Below are 20,541 nucleotides of genomic sequence, written 5' to 3'. Positions count from 1 at the left end.
CACCCCCCCACACAAATTCACTCTCCTGCTGGTGATAGCCCATCCAAAGTGACAACTCTTTACACAATGTGCATGATAATCAAGTTAGGCCATTTCCTGCACAAATCCAGGTTCTCTCACTCCCTCACCCCCCTCCAAAAACCCACCCCCATACACACACAAACTCACTCTCCTGCTGGTAATAGCTCGTCCAAACTGACCACTCTCCAAGTTTAAATCCAAGTTAAACCAGAACATCTGGGGGGGGGGGGTTAGGAAAAAACAAGAGGAAATAGGCTACCTTGCATAATGACTTAGCCATATGCAAGGTAGCCTATTTCCTCTTGTTTTTTCCTAACCCCCCCCCCCGATGTTCTGGTTTAACTTGGATTTAAACTTGGAGAGTGGTCAGTTTGGACGAGCTATTACCAGCAGGAGAGTGAGTTTGTGTGTGTATGGGGGTGGGTTTTTGGAGGGGGGTGAGGGAGTGAGAGAACCTGGATTTGTGCAGGAAATGGCCTAACTTGATTATCATGCACATTGTGTAAAGAGTTGTCACTTTGGATGGGCTATCACCAGCAGGAGAGTGAATTTGTGTGGGGGGGTGGAGGGTGAGAAAACCTGGATTTGTGCTGGAAATGGCCTAACCTGATGATTACTTTAGATAAGCTATTACCAGCAGGACAGTGGGGTGGGAGGAGGTATTGTTTCATATTCTCTGTGTATATATAAAGTCTGCTGCAGTTTCCACGGTATGCATCTGATGAAGTGAGCTGTAGCTCACGAAAGCTCATGCTCAAATAAATTGGTTAGTCTCTAAGGTGCCACAAGTACTCCTTTTCTTTTTGCGAATACAGACTAACACGGCTGTTACTCTGAAACCTGACAGAAAATGATGGAGGTCTAATTTTAGCTGTTATCACTCAAAAAAGAGATCTTGGTGTCCTTTGGATGTTTTCAGAGGACTATCCACCTCAATGTGCAGCAGCAATAAAAAAAAAAGCTATCAATGGTAGGAAACATTAGGAAAAGGGTAGATAATGCCACTATATACAGCCATTGTAAACCCACATCTTGAATACTGTGTACAGTTCTAGTCACCCCATATCAAAAAGGTATATTAGAACTGGAAAAGAAAAGCAACAAAAAAAGATTAAAGGTACAGAATAGCTTCCATGTGAGGCGAGATTAGGAAGAATGGACTGTCCAGGTTGGAAAAAATACAGCTAAGGGAGGGATGTGATAGAGGTCTATAAAATCATGACCGATGTGGAGAAAGTGAATAAGGAAGTGTTATTTACTACATCACAATACAAAACCAGGGGTCACCCAATGAAATTAATAGTAGGTTTAAAACAAACAAAACGAAGTATTTCTTCACACAATGAACAGTCAACCTGTGGTACTCATTGCTGGGATGTTGTGAAGCTCAAAAATATAAATAAGTTAATAGAAAATAGATCCATCAATGGCTATTTGTCAAGATAGTCAGGGATGCAACACCATGCTGTAGGTATCCCTAATCTTTTGACAACCGGATGCTGGAAGTGGACAACAGGGTGATGGATCATCTGAGAATTGCCCTATAGGATGTGGGAACTAAGGGTTCAGGGGTGCTGCAGCACCCCGAGGTTTTGTGCAGGGTCCCACTAGCCACCCTGTGCCCAGGGTCCCGGCCCTGCCAGCCTGGTGTCCAGGGATCTGCTCCTGGCCCCGCACCTGGGGTCCTAACTCCTGGGTGCAGAACCCATGCCCGGGGCTCTGTTCTCAGCCTCACATGTGGGGCCCCAGCTGCCACTGGCCTTGCGCCCAGGGGCTTAGCTCCTGGCTGCCGCCAGCCCCACACCGAGGGCTCTGTTCATGGCCCCGCACCTGGAGTCCGCATATGGGGGTCCCGGCTGCCGCCGGCCCCGCACCAGGGGCTCTGCTCCTGGCCCCACACGTGGGGTCCCAGCCTTGGTCTCCTTACCCCTGTCTGCTTCAGACCCACCCAGAGCCAGGGTCCCACTCCTGGCCCTGGCTCTGGGGTTTGCGCGGAACGGACAGCAGAAAGGGGGTGGTGAGGTAAAAAGTTTGGGGTGGGGACCACTGGCTTTCAGCAACCACACTGTAAAAAATGTTCCACTGAGTTGCCCTTTTCTGTTCATTCCCTTTGAAGCAGCTGGCATTGGCCACTGACAGAAGACAGGAAACTGGGCTAGATGGACCATTGGTCTCATCCAGTATAGCATTTTGTATGTTAACACTTATCATTAGACATCAGGGACCTATCCTGCCCCCCTCCTTTAATGCATAAAAATGTACATATCTATGTATGCTGCTAAAACAGTGTTAACATACTTCCTGAGCTGATCCTTCATACAATAGCCTGATGCATTGTAATCTGAGTCTGCTGTCTCTGGGAGTTCCCGGGATACAATTTCTGTGAGGGAGAAGGGAGGTGGCTGGATAACAGCCCTGTGTCACTTCACAGGCCCCATACTAGTATAATGAAAATGTTCCTTACAAGTGACTTTGTGCTGTGCAATAATACAAGAATCTCATCAGCACAGCAATCCTATGTGTTCTGCAATGTTATGTACTTTCTGGCCTGATTCCCTGCCAGAACGGTGCTAAGCATTCTCAGTGTAAGGAGAATCAGGCCCTTTGAGTTGTTCTTAATAGATTATTTTGCTACACAATTGAATATTATTATCATATTTCAGAAGAGTGCATTGACACTCTATTGTACTATATCAGTCTGACTTTATCCTGTTTTGATTTGTTTATTTCATATTAGATTTTCTGGCTTATGAAGAAGCACACTAACAGACTGAGAAGCATGGCTTGTCAAGGTGATGACTACTTAGATTCCCTTCCATTGCCTGTTCAGCGGTAAGTGCTGATGTGATTTGTTGTGTGTTTATTGTGTGATGTTATAATTAATTATCTATATCTATATATCTATATCTGTTGTGACAGGGTTGGGCCAGATGGCTACAGGAGAGTGATAGAAGGCAGATATATTAGCCCCAGGTTAAGTAGGTCCCTTTTCCCTGGGTAAGGTAACAGGGAAGGTTCCAGAACAATCAGGAACTTTCTGGAAACAATTAAGGCAGACAGGCTGATTAGAACACCTGCAGCCAATCAAGAAGCTGCTAGAATCAATTAAAGCAGGCTAATCAGGGAACCTGCATTTTAAAAAGGAGCTCACTTCAGTTTGTGGCACATGTAAGGAGCTGGGAGCAAAAGGCACTAGGAGCTGAGAGTGAGAACGCGAACTGTTGGAGGACTGAGGAGTACAAGCATTATCAGACACTAGGAGGAAGGTTCTACGGTGAGAATAAAGAAGGTTTTGGGAGGAGGCCATGGGGAAGTAGCCCAGGGAGCTGTAGCTGTCGCACAGCTGTTCCAGGAGGCACTCTAGACAGCTGCATTCCACAGGGTCCCGGGCTGAAACCCGGAGTAGAGGGCGGGCCCGGGTTCCCCCCAAACCTCCCAACTCCTGGTCAGACACAGGAGGAGTCGACCTGGATTCTGGGTTCAGAAAAATGGCCAAACTGAGGGCTGCCATGAAGCTCCAAGGCGAGCAAATCTGCCAATAAGCGCAAGACCCACCAAGGTAGAGGAGGAACTTTGTCACACTATATATTATGATACAGCATGGCCAGAGGGCAGCAGGAGAGTGTTAGAAGGGAGCCTTATTCCCCGTAGAGGGAAGAAAGTTTGCTGTAAATTAATTAAAGCACCTGAAGCCAATTAAAGCACCTGAAGCCAGTCCTTTAAGAAACCCCACATCCAAGGCAATAGCAAAAGAACTACTCCAGGTTTTTGCCAGAGTGGGCATCCCTAAGGAGATCCTGACAGACCAAGGACCATGTCAAAATTAATGAAAGACTTATGTACCCTACTCCGCATCCAGGCCATATGGACCTCAGTCTACCATCCACAAACAGATGGACTGGTTGAGTGGTTTAACCTTACCCTTCAGAGTATGATCTGGAAAGTGGTAGCTCAGGATGGAAAAGACTGGGATACCCTTCTACCGTATCTAATGTTTGCTATACGGGAAGTCCCGCAGGCGTCCACTGGTTTCTCTTCCTTTGAACTACTATATGGATGCTACCCACGCGGAATTTTAGATATTGCCAAGGAAGGTTAGGAAGAACAACCTAACCCAGGAAAGAATGTCATTGAGCACGTGACACAGATGAGAGAGTGAATAACTCAAGTAACCCCTATAGCACGAGAACGTTTGGAAAAAGCACAAGAGGCCCAGCGGACATATTACAACCGTCAGGCGAAAGTACGGAGATTTCAGCCGGGGGAACGGGTGATGGTGCTAGTGCCGACAGCAGAAAGCAAACTCCTGGCCAGCTGGCATGGACCATATGAGATAGTGGAAACCATTGGGGAGGTGGACTATAAGGTCAGACAACCAGACCGCCGAAGGCCAGAGCAAATCTACCACATCAACTTACTGAAGCCCTGGCGTGACCAGGAGACGTGCCTGGTCATTCGGGGAGCTCCACCCCAGACAGACGACCCACAGAGGTAGGTGAAGATATCTCCGGAGTTAACTCCAGAACAACGAACAGAGGTCATTGATATGATCCAACAGAACCAGGACGTGTTCTATACACAGCCGGGCCTTACAACACTGGTCCAAAGTCATATTGTCACCAGGCCCGGAGTAAGGGTGATAATAAGACCATACCGGATACCGAAAGATAAAAGGGAAGAAATTAGGACAGAAGTGAAGAAGATGCTGGGACCTGGAGTAGAGGGTGGGCCTGGATCCCTCCCTCTCCACTCCCCTCCTCTAGGACACTAGTGAGGCAGTTAATACCCCAGTTCAGGGGCAAGAAACGGTGCCCTGAACCCCTCCCCCAAGAAGAGAAAGCGCGAGTCCCATCATAGTAGTGCCGGCAATTTGCCACAATATATAATCTCATTGTATGCTAAATAGAGTTAAATTGTAGGATTATAGAATATAAGATTGATCAGTAGTTAGAGGGGATAATTATGTATTAGGTATTTAAGTAAGTAGGGTTGAAAAGCAAGGGCTCCAGGCTGAGGCCTGTAAGATTTTTAGCTTAGCCATATTAGCCCATATAGTTAAGACATGCTTGACATAAGTAATTACCAAAGAATGACGTATGCCACAAGATTATGGGGGAAAAAGATATACCAATGGATGATATTGCAAAAAATTAACAAAGTAAATTTTTACTTTCAAAATACCCAGTAGCCACACTTTTCTTATAGTGCACCCTGTGGTTAGGGCATCTGTGTGCATAAATGCTAATGAGGTATAGTCAAATGCCATTATAAAAAGAGGGTGCCCAGATTAGGAAAACTGAGCTCTCTGTGGGAAACTCCTGCAGGAACCATCCCTCTACTGATGACCAATCCATGAGACCCATCAGACCCAAACACTTAAGGTGACCAGATGCCCTGATTTTATAGGGACAATCCTGATATTTGAGGCTTTGCCTTATATATGTGCCTATTCCCCCCCGCCCCCCACCTTCCATCCCAATTTTTTCACCCTTGCTCGCTGGTCATCCTACTAACACTATCTAGGAGGATGTGAGTATAACTATATTTGTAATTTGTATATTTGTAACTTGTAGGTCTGTATGGAGTTTCCATATGTTTCGGTAATCACTTTAATTGTAACTTTAATGAAACTTGTAAAATGGACTAAACCTTGAACTTGTGAAATGTATGTGTAGTCACTATCTTTGGTTTTTATGTGTTCCTAGAAACTCTAAACCTGAAGCAAGTAGCAGAAGTGACTTTCACTCTGTTAAGCTTGAAACTGTAGCCACCAGAGCTGAACCTGTACCGGTGATGTAATACCACATTACAAAATTCACTTAAAATAAAATAAAAGGCTACAGATGTCATACACATGTGAGCTAAGATAAACACTGAGTACTATATCTGAAGTCCAGTTGCTCTGGTTTGGCTCAGTGAGTTTCTCTGTGGATCAAAACATCCAAACTTGGATGTTAATTTGGTTTTGTGGCTCCAGATTTAAAAAAGCATACATTCAAAGAGCTGAGTATGTATGGGTAAGTCTGGGTTTCATTCATGCAAAGTTATTAGTAGATCTCCTATTCCATGTGTGCAGTTTGGTGTTTTGAATGTACAACTTGGCTGCTTATAAAGAGAGCATGAATTAAGTTTTTTTAAAAAATGTCGGATTATATTTGTAGCAATAATGTAGCCATTTTAATTGCTTTACAGTATCACAATCTGATTAGTGGCTCACAGTGATGCAAGTCATCCTAATGAATGGTACCCTATTTAGACTGCTGAAAACCCAACTGTAGAAGTAATTGATCATTCCTAACCTCAGTGAAAGTGAAATTATGATTTTGTTCAGATATTCCTTGCATAACCCACACCCACTCAATGTAGTGCTCTGTCCTCCTCTAGTGGTAGCTGAGCCAAACATAGAGGTGGTTTAAGAATCCCAAAACAGTAAAACTCTTTCAGAAATATCTGATCTCTTGTGTGGTTTTTGTTTTTGTTTTTTGGGATTCTTTAAATGTTAAGGTTTGTTCTGGTAAGAAAAAGGAGAGGGAGAGAATAATGGAGGAGGGAGAGTGGATTGCAGTCTGTCATAATCATAACTAGACCAAAAGAGTGGTGAGTGTTTCAAAGGATGCTAAAGTAACAAAAGAGACATACGTAAAGTGAAAGAAGGGGGTTGGAATTGGGGAAGGAAAAATACAGGGCGGGGGTGGGGAAAGCGCTCCTACTACTTACTCATGCATGTGGGTTGACTATACAATAAGGTCCAAGGTTGGTGCAAAACAGTCTTTGCAATTTGAAAACCACAATATAATGGCTTTAACTGGTGGGTTTTAAACAGAGTTGTGAAACAATTGATGTGGACTTGTAAAAGGAATAATATAGACAGAATAGTATTTAAATGACGACTGAGTCAGGTTTCAGAATAACACTTTTAGTTAACTAATAAGAAATAGGCTGTTATAGCTTAGCCTAGTTTGCATAGGCTGTTATAGCTTAGTCTAGTTTGTCTCAGGATTCTGGCTTTGTATTCGTGTGTGTGAGAGAGAATTGTGTTAACCAGCAGGAAATGTGGCACTGTGTATTGTGTTATGAGGCATTTAAAATTATAAATATAAATTTTTATAAAGAGTTCAACTCTTTATAACCCAACACCCCACTAGAAGTCTGTAAGACCGCTTTTTAAAAAATATTTTGTTTCCACAATGGTCAATTTAGTACTGATATCCTCTATCCATAACAGAATACCATGTTGTGCATCCTCAATTGCTATTAAAGTCACTAATCATGTGGATTGTGCAAGAATTCAGGGCAGGCCCTTAAACTGTGTTCCTGTCATGTTTCAATTGTTTACACTGTTTTTCTCTCCACTATGATTTTGTGGGAAATCACAGTTTGGTTTGGGAAGTCGCTAGTGGTTTTCTAGCGTACTGTCAGACCTATCTTCTCTAATTGACATCTGGTTTGATATATACAGTACTTAGTGTATAGTTTATCTCCAAAAAAAAAAAAACAACTAAAGGAGAAAAACAAAACCACTGTTATAGAAACCTATTTTCCATCTCTGTAAGTTAAGAACATATAGTGACCAATATGAGTTTTATGAGAGAAAACATTTAGAAGTAAATTTAAATTATCCCTTTTTTAGTTAGCGCTGTTTTAAATGATTTCCAGAACTATTATTAGGTTTAATATGAAACACTGGTCTTTTAAGGGAATAGAGAAAAATGTTTCATGCAGATGCCATTTTCAGAGTGATAGTCATGGCCAGTTCAATACAGCTTGTTTTGGTGTATATTCCTTAAATTATTTAGGGGCCTCTCCAGACCATTGAACAGCCAGGATCTGGGGGATACAACGCGGTTGAAGCTATGTTAGCCTCTGCCCTCCTCTTGAAGTGTGAGTTCTGTGCTGCCCATCTTAGCGTCCCTGAAATCCAATGTGGGTTGAAGGCACTTTGCCTTCCTGACTGCAGAAACTTACAACTTCAGGAATGTTTAATACGAGGTTTGAATAAGCTTTTAGTTCTAAAAATGAAATGTGACCCTAGAGAGGAATTAGTCATGTTTGTACTTTGCTTTGGAATTATAAAGGGCAATATATTTTATTATATAAATAAAGAAGTTTTATTCAAAGGTCAGGAGTTAGTTAGTGAGTACTCAGGCCAGAAAAAAATCTATCAAACACCCATGGGAGCAGGTGGCTTATCTTCATTTTGCAATTGGTTTAAATCTTGGCTCTGAACATCATGTTATAATACCATTTTCAGTCTATAGTGTCTTGCACTTGAAGCTCTCAAAGCACCTTACTAACATGAACAAATGTAAACTTCAGCCCTGTAACTTAGATAAATAATTGTATCCCTGTTTTATAGAGGAGAAAACCAAGGTCCAGTGGGCAATCCTTTTATATTTGGATACCTAAAGTTAGCTATTTAACTCTAGTGACTTGTCTGCTGTACCTTTGAAAATCAGGCCACCTTTTCCTACATTTAGTCCCCCAAATGCAAAAAGTTTACCATTAAATGACTTGCCCAGAGTCACAGAGGAAGTCTGTGGCAGAACGAGGAATAGATTGCAAGTTTCCTGATTCCCAGTCCTCTCTTTAACCAAAAGGCAATCCTTCCTCCCTTTGTTGGATGTTCTTCCTTTCTTTGTTAGACTAAGGAACAGAGCCCTAAGAAGGAACAATACAAATAAGGTCACCCCATGCATATTTATAGCTTTGTGCTGCTCTCTAAAATGTACTCTGTATCTGCAGTATTCTGATAACTTATCTGAGGGAGCTGCTTTACTATTCTGTCGTAAGAGCAACTTGATCTCTGCCATCAAGAAAATCATGCTTAGTTTGGCTCTCAGCTCTTTTTAAAATCTAGACTTAAAGCATTAACTTATTCCAGTTATCTTAACTTATTTACCTGGGTTTTTTCATGGTTGCATTAGAGTTTATCTGTAGGTGTTCCCTTGTATTTTTATACAGTAGATGAATGGAGCTATATAAATTAAATTTATAAAGAATCTGTATCAATTACTAGTGAAAGAAGCTATGTGAACTCATAGTGATGATAATAGATCTATGTCTGTATGTCACATAATGCCAGTCACCAAAAACTGAGCTTGCTAGAAAAACAGGAGGAACATTCCATTCATTTTTTTTAAGACCTTCATTATCATAGATTGTGCTGAATGAATGGAAAACTTGGCCCCAGGAGTTTTCAGCCACTTCAACTCAGTGTCTAAAATTGTACCCATAATTTTGTGAAAACAAATGGGGTAGTTAAACAAATGCCTGATCTCTCATATGGTCCATGTCTCACGACACACCTTCAGTCATGTGACTTTCAAGATGCATCGTGCAGCTTGGTCAGAGGGGAGCCAACACTGAACCATGGGACAGGTGACCCAGCTCATAGGCGAGAGTGGGGACCAAAACTACAATTCCCATGAGGCAATGTGGCACAATTGGGAAATGCAGTTTAATGCTGAACTGACTTTAAACAAAACTTTTCAGGTCAGGTCAACAAACCAATGTAGGGTTAGACCTTATTCCTAATGTCAAAAGGGTTAATACAATTATAAATTATCATAATGTAAGGTTAAAACAAGATTGCATTTGCATTTACTGAATTTTAAAAGATACTTACAATTACTTTCATGCAGATGATGATTGGAAAATGTTAGCTCAAATTAGCATGTTTTTTGGTTCCTTCATTAAATGAAATATTTTAGAGAATTAAATAAATTTCTAGGGAAATCTCTGCTTTCTGTTAACAGGTTCAGATGTTAACAGGTACAATGACAGGTATCAAAAATGTCTGAGGAGAACACCTTCTTAACCATAAAACCATATTTTTACCTACCGTGTATTTACTGTATTGATTCTGGGATATAGCCTTTATATAATTCTATTTTTCTATATTTCTTTTATACAATGTTTTCAAGATGTAAATAAGTGTATGTCTTGTACAGAATATTTGCTAGAAGTCTTTAAATTAAAATTGTAGATGTACTACAAATGGTAGTAACAAATCTATATACTAGGAGCCAGTTGGTCAAAAGCCAATGAACCGACAAGAGTGTCGTCTCAAAGACTAGTATACTTCCCCTTTTACAAGACACCAGTTTGGTATAGACATTATCTTTATCTCAAAAAAAAAAAATTCTCATGATATTTATGTTGTAGCAAGAGATCTGGTTGTGTGAAATAATGTAAAGTATTCTTTATTCAGGATATTTCAAAGAGGATCATAGCTGTACACTTGAGAGTATGTCTACCCTACATGGTAAATCCAGGCTTAGACTTGGGTTTAAGCCCAACCACCCCCTTCTGTCTACATTCAGTCTTTTGACTTGTGCCAGAAACCGCTTGAGACTCTGGTCTGCCAACCTGCTGAGGGGTATGGGTCTGAGCCAGAGTCCTATCATAGTGCGGGTCTAAGCTTGCTCACTTTGCAGCATGGGTATAGTTGAAGCCTGGGTTGCCAGATTTGTGTCTAGAGTTCAACAACACTATCTCTGTAGGCCTATGCATCCTGACCCTTCCATCCCCAATATTCCTAGGAACCAGAAGCAACCTCCTGGTTCATATACAGCTATTGGCATTTAACCCTTCATTTGCACGTGAACTGCTCCGCTGGAAATGTAGTTAACCCTATCACGTGTTAGCTACGGAAGAACTAAAAAAAAGTCTGACACCAAGTGCACTGCTGGTTGGCCAGGGGAAAACAGACGGAGTCTGGTTTTTAAAAAAATGGTGTAAGAAGGGCAAGACACTTGGTTTCAGCAAGAATGCCAGAAACTACCCTGGGTACAAAAGTATCTCAGACTGGTGGCCTGGGGGGATCCACCAGACTGTTTAGTAATATGGGGAGGAAGTCAAGCAGCTGTAGACTGACTACCACAAAGCCAGGGATGATAACCACACTTTAGGGAACTCCCTCTCTACCTACTTCTTCAAGGAATTAAATTGGGTGTTGGGAACTGTGGCAAGCGCAGAGACCACTGTCCTGCACAATAACCTGCTGGGTGGGGATGGCACGCTTATACTGCCGGAGGAGAACCTGCAGCTGCTGGATCAAGCAGTCAAACCCTGGTACTGACGCTGGTCGCTGATGAGGCTATGCTGTCAGAGCAGCTATAGCACATCTTGGGTCCATGTTTGAAGGAAATGTTTGGGAATGGTATGTTTTGGCTGCCGTATTTTTTTTCTTGTTAACCCAGAAATCCTCCCCCCACATGTTAGTATTATGTCCAGCGAAGGAAGCAGGTGCCTGGGGAGGCCAATAGAAAGGGGTGGCACTCCATCCGTCATCGGGGCAGCATGTCCGGGTATTCGGCAGTGGGCCCTGCAGTCCCTCTCTTCCTCTTCAGTTGCAGCTCAACCAGGCTTGTTTTTTTTTTTCCTTCAACACTTGGCGGGCAAAAAAAGCTGGAGCCGACCCTGATTATGTCCAACTAAAGTATTAGAAGCTGTGCGGTGTTGTGTGCTTCCACTGAGGGTAGAAGCAATGCCATTTCCCTAGCAGATCCTCAGCCTTCCTCCACTCCCTCACTAGGTGAGATTCATTTCAGATAGATACTGGGAAATGAGGAGGGGAAGCTAAGTAGTTAGCATGAAACTTTACTTGATGAATGCTTATTGTTAGACTAATGGGTTTGGAGCAGTAAACTTATGAATCTTTTCTCCAGTTACAGCAGTTTGGAAATCAGCCATGCTGGACCATCCCCTCAGCACAACTGAAGGGCCCTAGGCAGTCTGTATTGTGAACCCAAATGGTAGCAGAGAATGAGTTCAGCATTATGAGTCCAAATAATATTTAGTCTGTGGTGCCTGGATTATAAGTCCACATGTACTTAGTCCTGGGTCTGTGCAATAATTCAGGGTACTTGTAAGGAGGCTGTAATGCGTCTCCATCCTAAATCAGCATCTTACTTGTTTTGCCACTAATTTTCACCTCATCCTGGATGACGATGCGTGCAAACTCCCTCTCATGGAGTAGGAACTCATACACTTCAAGGCCAGAAGGGACCATCATGATGATCTAGTCTAATGGTTGGTTGCATTACATGGCAGGGTGTATTTAATAGGCTGCCTCTGTAGCTCATTAGCTCCCTCCATTTGTAGATGTGCTGGTCTGTCACCATACACCAAAAAAATCTCCTTAGCATACTTAGATGGTGCTCTACTGCTGGCCTGGAATAACAGCTCAAACTTCCACTCAGGTATCTCCAGGACAAGGTATGAGGCTTGTGCTACAGTGCAGTGTGGGTGCTCAAGAGCAAGCTTGGTAAGAACATAGCTGGAGATGTGAATGCCACAGACCTGGGTTTACTATGTGGTTTAGACCTATCCTAAGTCAGAAAAGTGGGCCTCTATACCACATCTCTTTGCAAAGAGAGAAACCTTTGGTTTTAAGTCCACACACAGTTCTAAATATCTATCATATTATATATGCGCACTGAAACTAATTTTTTTTATATCTTCATTCTTTCACTGGAACAGGGATTGGAACCCACATGTTCCCTCTCCCAGGTGAGTACCCATGGGAGTAATGGTAAAAATCTACTGAGATACAATGGTAATGGGGGCAGTATAAGAACCTATATAGAATAGAATTTGCTAATTCTGTTCAAGTCAGAGGCCTTAAGAATTGTATAGTTTAATGAACTTGGTGCAGCCTATTCACAGTTGAACAAAGTTTTCTCTCACTCCTGAGATCATTAGACTTGAGAAATGAGAAACATGATGAGCCTTCCAACAATGTATGCTTGATTCTGCATTCCTGACTGTCCTTAGCAAACATAACACATGGTGTAGGGAAATGGAATGGTTCTGTCCTTTGCCCTTGCCATCTTAGTATCTAAGCATCTCGCACAAAAGTGGATTTACGTAGTGTTCCCTCTAATTTTTCCCACCCATGTGTGGAATGAATTTTGTTGTGCGCACCAATATGGAGGTAATGTGGAGGTGATATTGGTGCACATAACAAAATTCATGTGGCAGGGTGGGTCCGAGAGGTTCAGAGTGTGGGAGGGGGCTCAGGGCTGGGGCATAGGGTTGGGGGTGTGTGGGGGGCGTGAGGGCTCTGGCTGGGGGTGTGGCCTCTGGGGTGGGGCTGGGGATGAGGGGCTTGGGGTGCAGTGGGACCCCCCCCAGGCCTACGGTGCGGAGCCCCCCAGCTCTCTCTCCCTGCAGCAGCACCTGGGCCCCTCTCTCCCCCAGCTGGGCTGGGTCAGGGTTGGGGGAGGGGCCACTGTCCCCAAGCCACAGCAGGTTGGGGCTGGGAGAGGGGCGCCGCAGCAGGTCTGGTGCTTGGGGAGAGGCATGTCTCCTCACAGCAGCCCTGAGCACCTGTGTGGCGCTTAATAGGCAGCTGCACGGCTACGCAGCTTAGGGGGAATTTAGGAACACCCTTGTAAGGTAGGGTAGTACTATGTTCCCTGTTTACTGATGGAGAACTGAGACCGAATTAGATCATGTGACCTGCCCAAGGTCACCCAGAAAATCTGTGGTATACTAAGATTTGAACTGAGGTGCCCTGCCTCCTAGTCCAGTGCCGTCATTACAAGACCATCCTTCCTCATGGCTATTACTCATGCTGTTTTTGTGTTCTATGCATAAATGCAGGCCTTCATTTTCTAACACCATATTTCCAGCCTTCAAAGCATTAAACTTGCTTTGAAAAGAAACTATTGCTAAATGAAATTACAAATACTTCAGGTGTTTGCCAGCTGCTACAGCCTCTAATGAAGACTAGTGCTATCTGTACATGCCACACATTGGAACATTTTTTGCTTCTTAGGAGACTAATATGGTATAGATTAGAGGGGATTTTGACATCCTGAGTTTCTACACTGGCTGCCAGGTGGAACTAATGGTATAATTTGGAGTGTTAATCATTGTAACAGTTGTTTGTCTTCTGTGCAGTCACTCTCCCGGCCAGCACTTGATTCATTCTCTCTCTCTCTCTCTCTCTTTTTTTTTTTTTAAGGTATAGTGAGGTTTTTAAAGTTGGTTTAGACCCTGAAATGTCTCTTCCTAAAAACAGGAAGCAACACTTTGTTCCAAAAGCAGTACTGAAAAGTTTGAATGAATCACCCTGTTCAAACACCTAGCAGTGATTATTTTTAATTAGTTCCATATTCCCAGCAGACAGATTTTCTTCAGACATGTATTTGTTCCAACCACTCATCTTTGCTCACAGCATTATATTGGACAGGGGCCAGCTGAGGTATTGAGTCAAAAATCTTGTTTAATCCCAAGTATGCACTTTGTCACATACTGATATCTCAGGCCATGCCATGTTTTTAAACCAGAACTTTCTGGTATTTTAATATGACTATATATAAACAACTGAAAATACTAATTTTTTTATTAAAGGTCACCTGAAAACAAAAATTTGCCCTATTTTGTCGGCGTAAGAGGGTTTTTTTTTTTAATAAAACTCTTTCTCTGCTTGTTCTTAACATTAAAAATTCAGGTCTTGGCTATCCTGGAAGATGCTTCCTGGATTGTAGAGGAGATAGTTGGATTATGAAATCAAAAGTGCCAGGGAAGTGATTAATGGAAGGGGAAGCAGATTTTATTGACTGTTTAAAATTCTTTGGAACAGATCTTCAACTGGTGTAAATCAGCATAGCTCTATTGTTTTTAGTGCAGATACATTAGTTTACCACCAGTGAGGATCTGTCCCTTTGGGTTTTTGTTTACACCTCTTTATCTACAACTTTTGAGAACATTTTCTTTGTTAATTTCAATACGGCCTTCAAAGGAGAGCTGAGAACTTCAGATACACATTAGAGTCATCCAAGAAGTACTGATGGTCAAATTAAAAAAGGCTGGAGTTTCATGTCAGCTCAGACAAATGTCAAAAATATCAGGTACTTGTAACTGTGGATTAGAAACTGCATGGGAAGCACCAGAAGAATAGGCTCTCACAGGATTTCTAGTTCCTCTTCATTTCATCCAGGCTGAAAATAATTATATTTTTTTCCACATTGTTTTGATCCTGCCTCTGCAGTATCTATTTAGGGTTGGGACACATGAAATGGCAATAAAAACAAACTCTGCCTTATAAAAGTGAACTAAGTCTTGTTGGAAGTTTTGCAGTGAATTTTGGGCAACACTTTTTGTTCATATCTTATTTCTTCCAGACGTTCCTAGGTCATTCAGCTAACTACTTTCTTAGGGGCCAGCCCCACAACTTTTAATCAATGAGTATTCCACAGTGACATCAGTAGTTCTGTTAATTTTTGTGGGACTATTCACAAAAATAGGGGTTTGCAGGGTCAGGCTCATGGTGTGTATTTCATTCAGATATTCCTCATCTTTGTCCTTTCCCCTTCTTTTTCCTCACCACCAACTCCCTTCAGAGGTTGTAATTCTCCCATTTACTCCATCTCTGCATGTCATCTGCACTGAGACACTATCACTCTGTTCCTTGTGCCCCTCCCCTTTATCTTTATCCTATTCCTGAAGCCCTGTTCACTTCTCTCCAGCCCCTAACTCCCAAGAATGCGCAAGGATTCAGAAAATATGTAAGCACATGAACGGTGTTAGATATGTGCTGAATTCTATCAATATTCAGCAAAGCACTTATGTACATGTTTAAATGCAAATACATGCTTAAGTACTTTGCTAAATCAGGGACCATATATGCATGTAAGTACTTATACACCTATTTCAGCCATGTACTATAACTGCTTAATTATTTTTGAATTTTCTATAGCACCCATTATTGTAATAAAGTGTTTTAAGTACCTAACATTTTCACCCATGTCTGAAACTTGGGCTCCCTATCTCAAAAGTACTCGTGTGTATTTGCTATCTGCATTTTACAGGCTAGTTATCATGTGTAGTTGTTGTCCAGCTAATGAGAACGCAGAATCCCTGACAGTCAATACAGTCTTCCCTTGGCAAATATCAGGAATGAGTATTTAATGATTTTTTTAAAAAATCATTTTGTATGAATTCTTTTAAAAAAATCTGAGAAACATACATACAGTGTATAAAGTAAAATAGATTAGAGTTGAAAGCAGCCTAATAGTTAGTATTTTGAATATTGTATTTTATTTTAAAATGCTGCATAATCCCCATTCTCTTTTGAGGTAGTTAGATTTTTGTTATACAGTTTTATTTTGTTGTTTTTGTGTGTTCTGTTGTGGCTGTGGTTTTAAATACCATTCAGGAATAAAATGTTTGCTGGAGAATTGAAATTGTTCTTGCAAAAGCCTATTTTGTAATAAATTCTAGAAATAGTGTTTCATAGGAAAAAGAGGATGCTATATTAGTTACACAGCAGCTATGTTTTGGTGACAAGAATTCTGTGCCATTATAGAATGGCTGGAGTAACTAATGATACCTCGTTCAATGACCTTTTATCCTTGTTTCATTTCATGTTGATTTATCTTATAATGATAACAATTCCAACTAAGAATTTTATAGCCACAGAAAGGGAGCCTGATTTATAGTGAATAAAATGTTTCCCATTCCAAGGATTTAAAACTCACCTGCAACAAAAATATTAAATCCAGATCACGCTCTTTTTTTCTTTTGCTTTTTTTAAAGCTTTACATAATTACCCATATATGCACCCTTTTGGAATTGCAATGTGTTATATAGCATGTTGAGTGAAGCCAGAGGAAAACTTTAGCAAAGTAGAGACCATGTCAAGAGATCCTCCATTGGCTGACATTCACAAGGAAACTGGACAAGGAGCCCATTTTTCATTTTCATCCATGGGTCAAATGTCCCAGTCAGTAACTGCATTCAGCATTTTAAAGTTGAGGTCAGCATCTTGGCCTATGGGCAGTCAATAATTACATTTCACTTGTACTGACTGCAGTTTCGGTTGTATCAAGTTACCAGACGGTAGGATTTTTCCTAACCTTGTCTTTTATACTTTATACCCCTGTAATTTTAAAGCAAGTTGTGTAGCACAAGATGTCATGGAAGCTCTAAGAAGTAATATGAGATAAAGCTTAAGAAATGGTGTCGTACAATAGAAATCACAAGAACACCTGGCTTTTAATTTGATGAAGGTTGAAATCATCAGAGGCTAAAACTGAAGCTTTAGCAACTTTGTCTTTTCACTCATCAATTAATTTCATTCTCGTAAAGGTTCTCTTTTGTGTTAATTCAGTTCCTCTTACCAGGTTTTCATTCATCAATGTTTTTGATTATTTGAGGTAAATTGATTTTTTTTAAAAAATAAATAAATAAATTAAACCAAACACCACTTTCATTCCAGATAACAGATATGAATTTACCCTGAAATCCTGTGGTCAGTGACAATAGCAAATTTCATAGGCATGTTGCAGTGATCAATTTAACATTGGTATGGCCCATATCATTTTATTTTGTTTTCAAAACATACCTTCAGAAATGTGGAACTCTAAATATATATTTTTTTCTTTTTTGTCCTACAAACAATGAGGCAATAGTAGCCTTGATTTGCTTGATAAACTCCTTTCTAGCATGAACCTAGTATCCTTTTGAGAGTTATCCCTGAAATTTGTGACTCTCAAACTGTGGTCCTCATGGTTTAATAAAAAGAAAAGGAGTACTTGTGGCACCTTAGAGACTAACAAATTTATTTGAGCATAAGCTTTCGTGAGCTACAGCTCACTTCATTGGATGCATTCAGTGGAAAATACAGTGGGGAGATTTATATACATAGAGAACATGAAACAATGGGTGTTACCATACACACTGTAAGGAGAGTGATCACTTAAGGTGAGCTATTACCAGCAGGAGAGCTGGGGGGGAGGGGGGAAACCTTTTGTAGTGATAATCAAGGTGGGCCATTTCCAGCAGTTGACAAGAACGTCTGAGGAAGAGTGGGGGGGGGGGGGAGAATAAACATGGGGAAATAGTTTTATTTTGTGTAATGACCCATCCACTTCCAGTCTCTATTCAAGCCTGTTAATTGTATCCAGTTTGCAAATTAATTCCCATTCAGCAGTCTCTTGTTGGAGTCTGTTTTTGAAGTTTTTTTGTTGAAGAATTGCAACTGTTAGGTCTGTAATCGAGTGACCAAAGAGATTGAAGTGTTCTCCAACCTACAAGATCTCTATCAAGGATTCTTACAACTACAATACCCATCTGCTGAAGTGAAGAAACAGATTGACAGAGCCAGAAGAGTACCCAGAAGTCACCTACTACAGGACAGGCCCAACAAAGAAAATAACAGAACGCCACTAGCCATCACCTTCAGCCCCCAACTAAAACCTCTCCAACGCATCATCAAGGATCTACAATGTATCCTGAAGGATGACCCATCACTCTCACAGATCTTGGGAGACAGGCCAGTCCTTGCTTACAGACAGCCCCCAAACCTGAAGCAAATACTCACCAGCCACCACACACCACACAACAGAACCACTAACCCAGGAACCTATCCTTGCAACAAAGCCCATTGCCAACTGTGTCCACATATCTATTCAGGGGACACCATCATAGGGCCTAATCACATCAGCCACACTATCAGAGGCTTGTTCACCTGCACATCCACCAACGTGATATATGCCATCATGTGTTAGCAATGCCCCTCTGCCATGTACATTGGTCAAACTGGACAGTCTCTACATAAAAGAATAAATGGACACAAATCAGACGACAAGAATTATAACATTCAAAAACCAGTTGGAGAAGACTTCAGTCTCTTTGGTCACTCAGTTACAGACCTAAAAGTTGCAATTCTTCAACAAAAAAACTTCAAAACAGAACCTCTCCTTACAGTGTGTATGGTAACACCCTTGTTTCATGTTCTCTATGTATATAAATCTCCCCACTGTATTTTCCACTGAATGCATCTGATGAAGTGAGCTGTAGCTCATGAAAGCTTATGCTCAAATAAATTTCTTAGTCTCTAAGGTGCCACAAGTCCTCCTTTTCTTTTTGCGAATACAGACTAACACGGCTGCTACTCTGAAACCTGTCATGGTTTAATAAGTGATTCAGTATTTTAATTGGCAGGTCTCTGTAAGTTCATTTTCTTTTTTCATATGGATGTTTGTTGTGACACTTTTTAATCCCTTCTGTAAACTTCCTGGGTGGTATTACATATCTTTTACACTGAAGTAGCCACATATTAGTCTTGTCTAAATAAACTTTCATGACAGGGGTCTCCTTGAGTCTCTCTTCTGGCCATCCTCATCCTCCGGCTTTGGCTCAAACTGTAACTTTTAGAGACACAGCTTCAAATTTTCCTCAGTAGCTTCATGACCTTTCTGAAGTATCCATACATTCTCTGTGGTGATTTGCATTTCCCTCATTTCCCTCATATTTGCTTTTCAGTAGCATCTCTCAGGGAGGCTCTTGATCAGGTATCTAGACATTAGCCACTCACATTGGTTTTCCTTGTCTGTGTGCTATTTTCAGAGCACAGTTTTGCAACCAGATCATTAACCTCTCTGTATGGGGTTACGCAATGTGTGGGATTTCTCATTATTGTTTGTGTCTAATTTTATAGATGATGCACTACCTGACACAGATGCTTTTGATTTTTTTCAGTCTTTCAAATGCTTCTGTTGTAGTTAGAGCACTATAAATTTCAGATAACAGCTATTCTGTGAGGTTTTTGGTAACACAAAGGCATATGGAAATGGTTTTGGGATACATTTAGTTAGTCACAGTAGACTTTTTTTTCCAATTTTTTTTTTTACAAAGTTGTCTTTGTCCTCTTAAATTCTTTGCTTTTAACTCAAATCTGGTTGGTCTTCCCTGCATAATTATTATTGTAAGTATTTACACTTTCCTTCCCAGTGCCATCATATCCTTGATATATGTAAGAAGATCTCTCACATTGAGTATGAAGGCATAGAAAGAAGAAACGCTGTTGGATATCGCAGAATTAAATTTAGAGACAATTGTGTGCTTGATTTTGGTATATTGGTACCATGTGATTTCTCTGTCCTATATAGCTTCACTGCTCCAAACTCTTAAGTTCTGAATCCTGTAATAAATGCAGTCATATTCAGTCTCAAAAGCACTACAACCATACGTGGCCATGAATATGGCTCTTCTATAGTCTACACATATTTTCTAGTCTCTCAGAGCGTAGTGAGCACTGATTGTGGGAATGTTCCATTGGTCTTAATGGGTTAAGTGTGGAGAGAGGATGGGCTGCTTCTTCAAGAAGTGATGAAGGGCTGCGGGTGGAGGAGGGGGAAGAACACAAAAAGAGTAGCAAGAAGGTACAGACTATCTGCATTGTGAAGCTTGAGGTTGTCTTGTGGTAATTTTTGTTATCTATTATTAATATTTGATGATGCAAAATCAGAATGTTGCGCTATGAATGTTTGTTTCCTATAGAACTTTAGTCAGTGATCAACTTTGCCAAGCTTAACATGCAATTCAACAACATTGGTTTTAAAATCATCCAGGTTCTAGCTAACAGCGCAGGACTCTTGACACCCAGACCTAGATTCTACTCCTTTCTCTTCCACTGTATCTAACATTGGGCAAATCACTTAACTGCTCTGTTTTCCCCATACGTAATACAGGGATAATAGCTACCTATTTCACACGATTGTTGTG

At 41.2% G+C, this 20,541-nt stretch overlaps 1 protein-coding gene across 1 annotated transcript in view; it reads left to right on the top strand.

Moving 5' to 3' along the window:
- The first annotated feature begins 2,770 nt into the window (after window positions 1–2,770).
- INSC (INSC spindle orientation adaptor protein) overlaps window positions 2,771–20,541 on the top strand; it is a 140,021-nt gene continuing 122,250 nt past the window's right edge. Inside the window, exons 1-2 of the mRNA XM_077820066.1 lie at window positions 2,771–2,853; window positions 12,505–12,534. Coding sequence (XP_077676192.1) covers window positions 2,771–2,853; window positions 12,505–12,534 — 113 coding nt within the window. The remainder of the gene's footprint in view (window positions 2,854–12,504; window positions 12,535–20,541) is intronic.

Source organism: Eretmochelys imbricata, chromosome 6, assembly GCF_965152235.1.
Source record: "Eretmochelys imbricata isolate rEreImb1 chromosome 6, rEreImb1.hap1, whole genome shotgun sequence".
Lineage (NCBI taxonomy): Eukaryota > Metazoa > Chordata > Testudines > Cheloniidae > Eretmochelys > Eretmochelys imbricata.
Note: the sequence above shows the minus strand (reverse complement) of the source record. Positions and strands in the feature narration are given on the sequence as shown.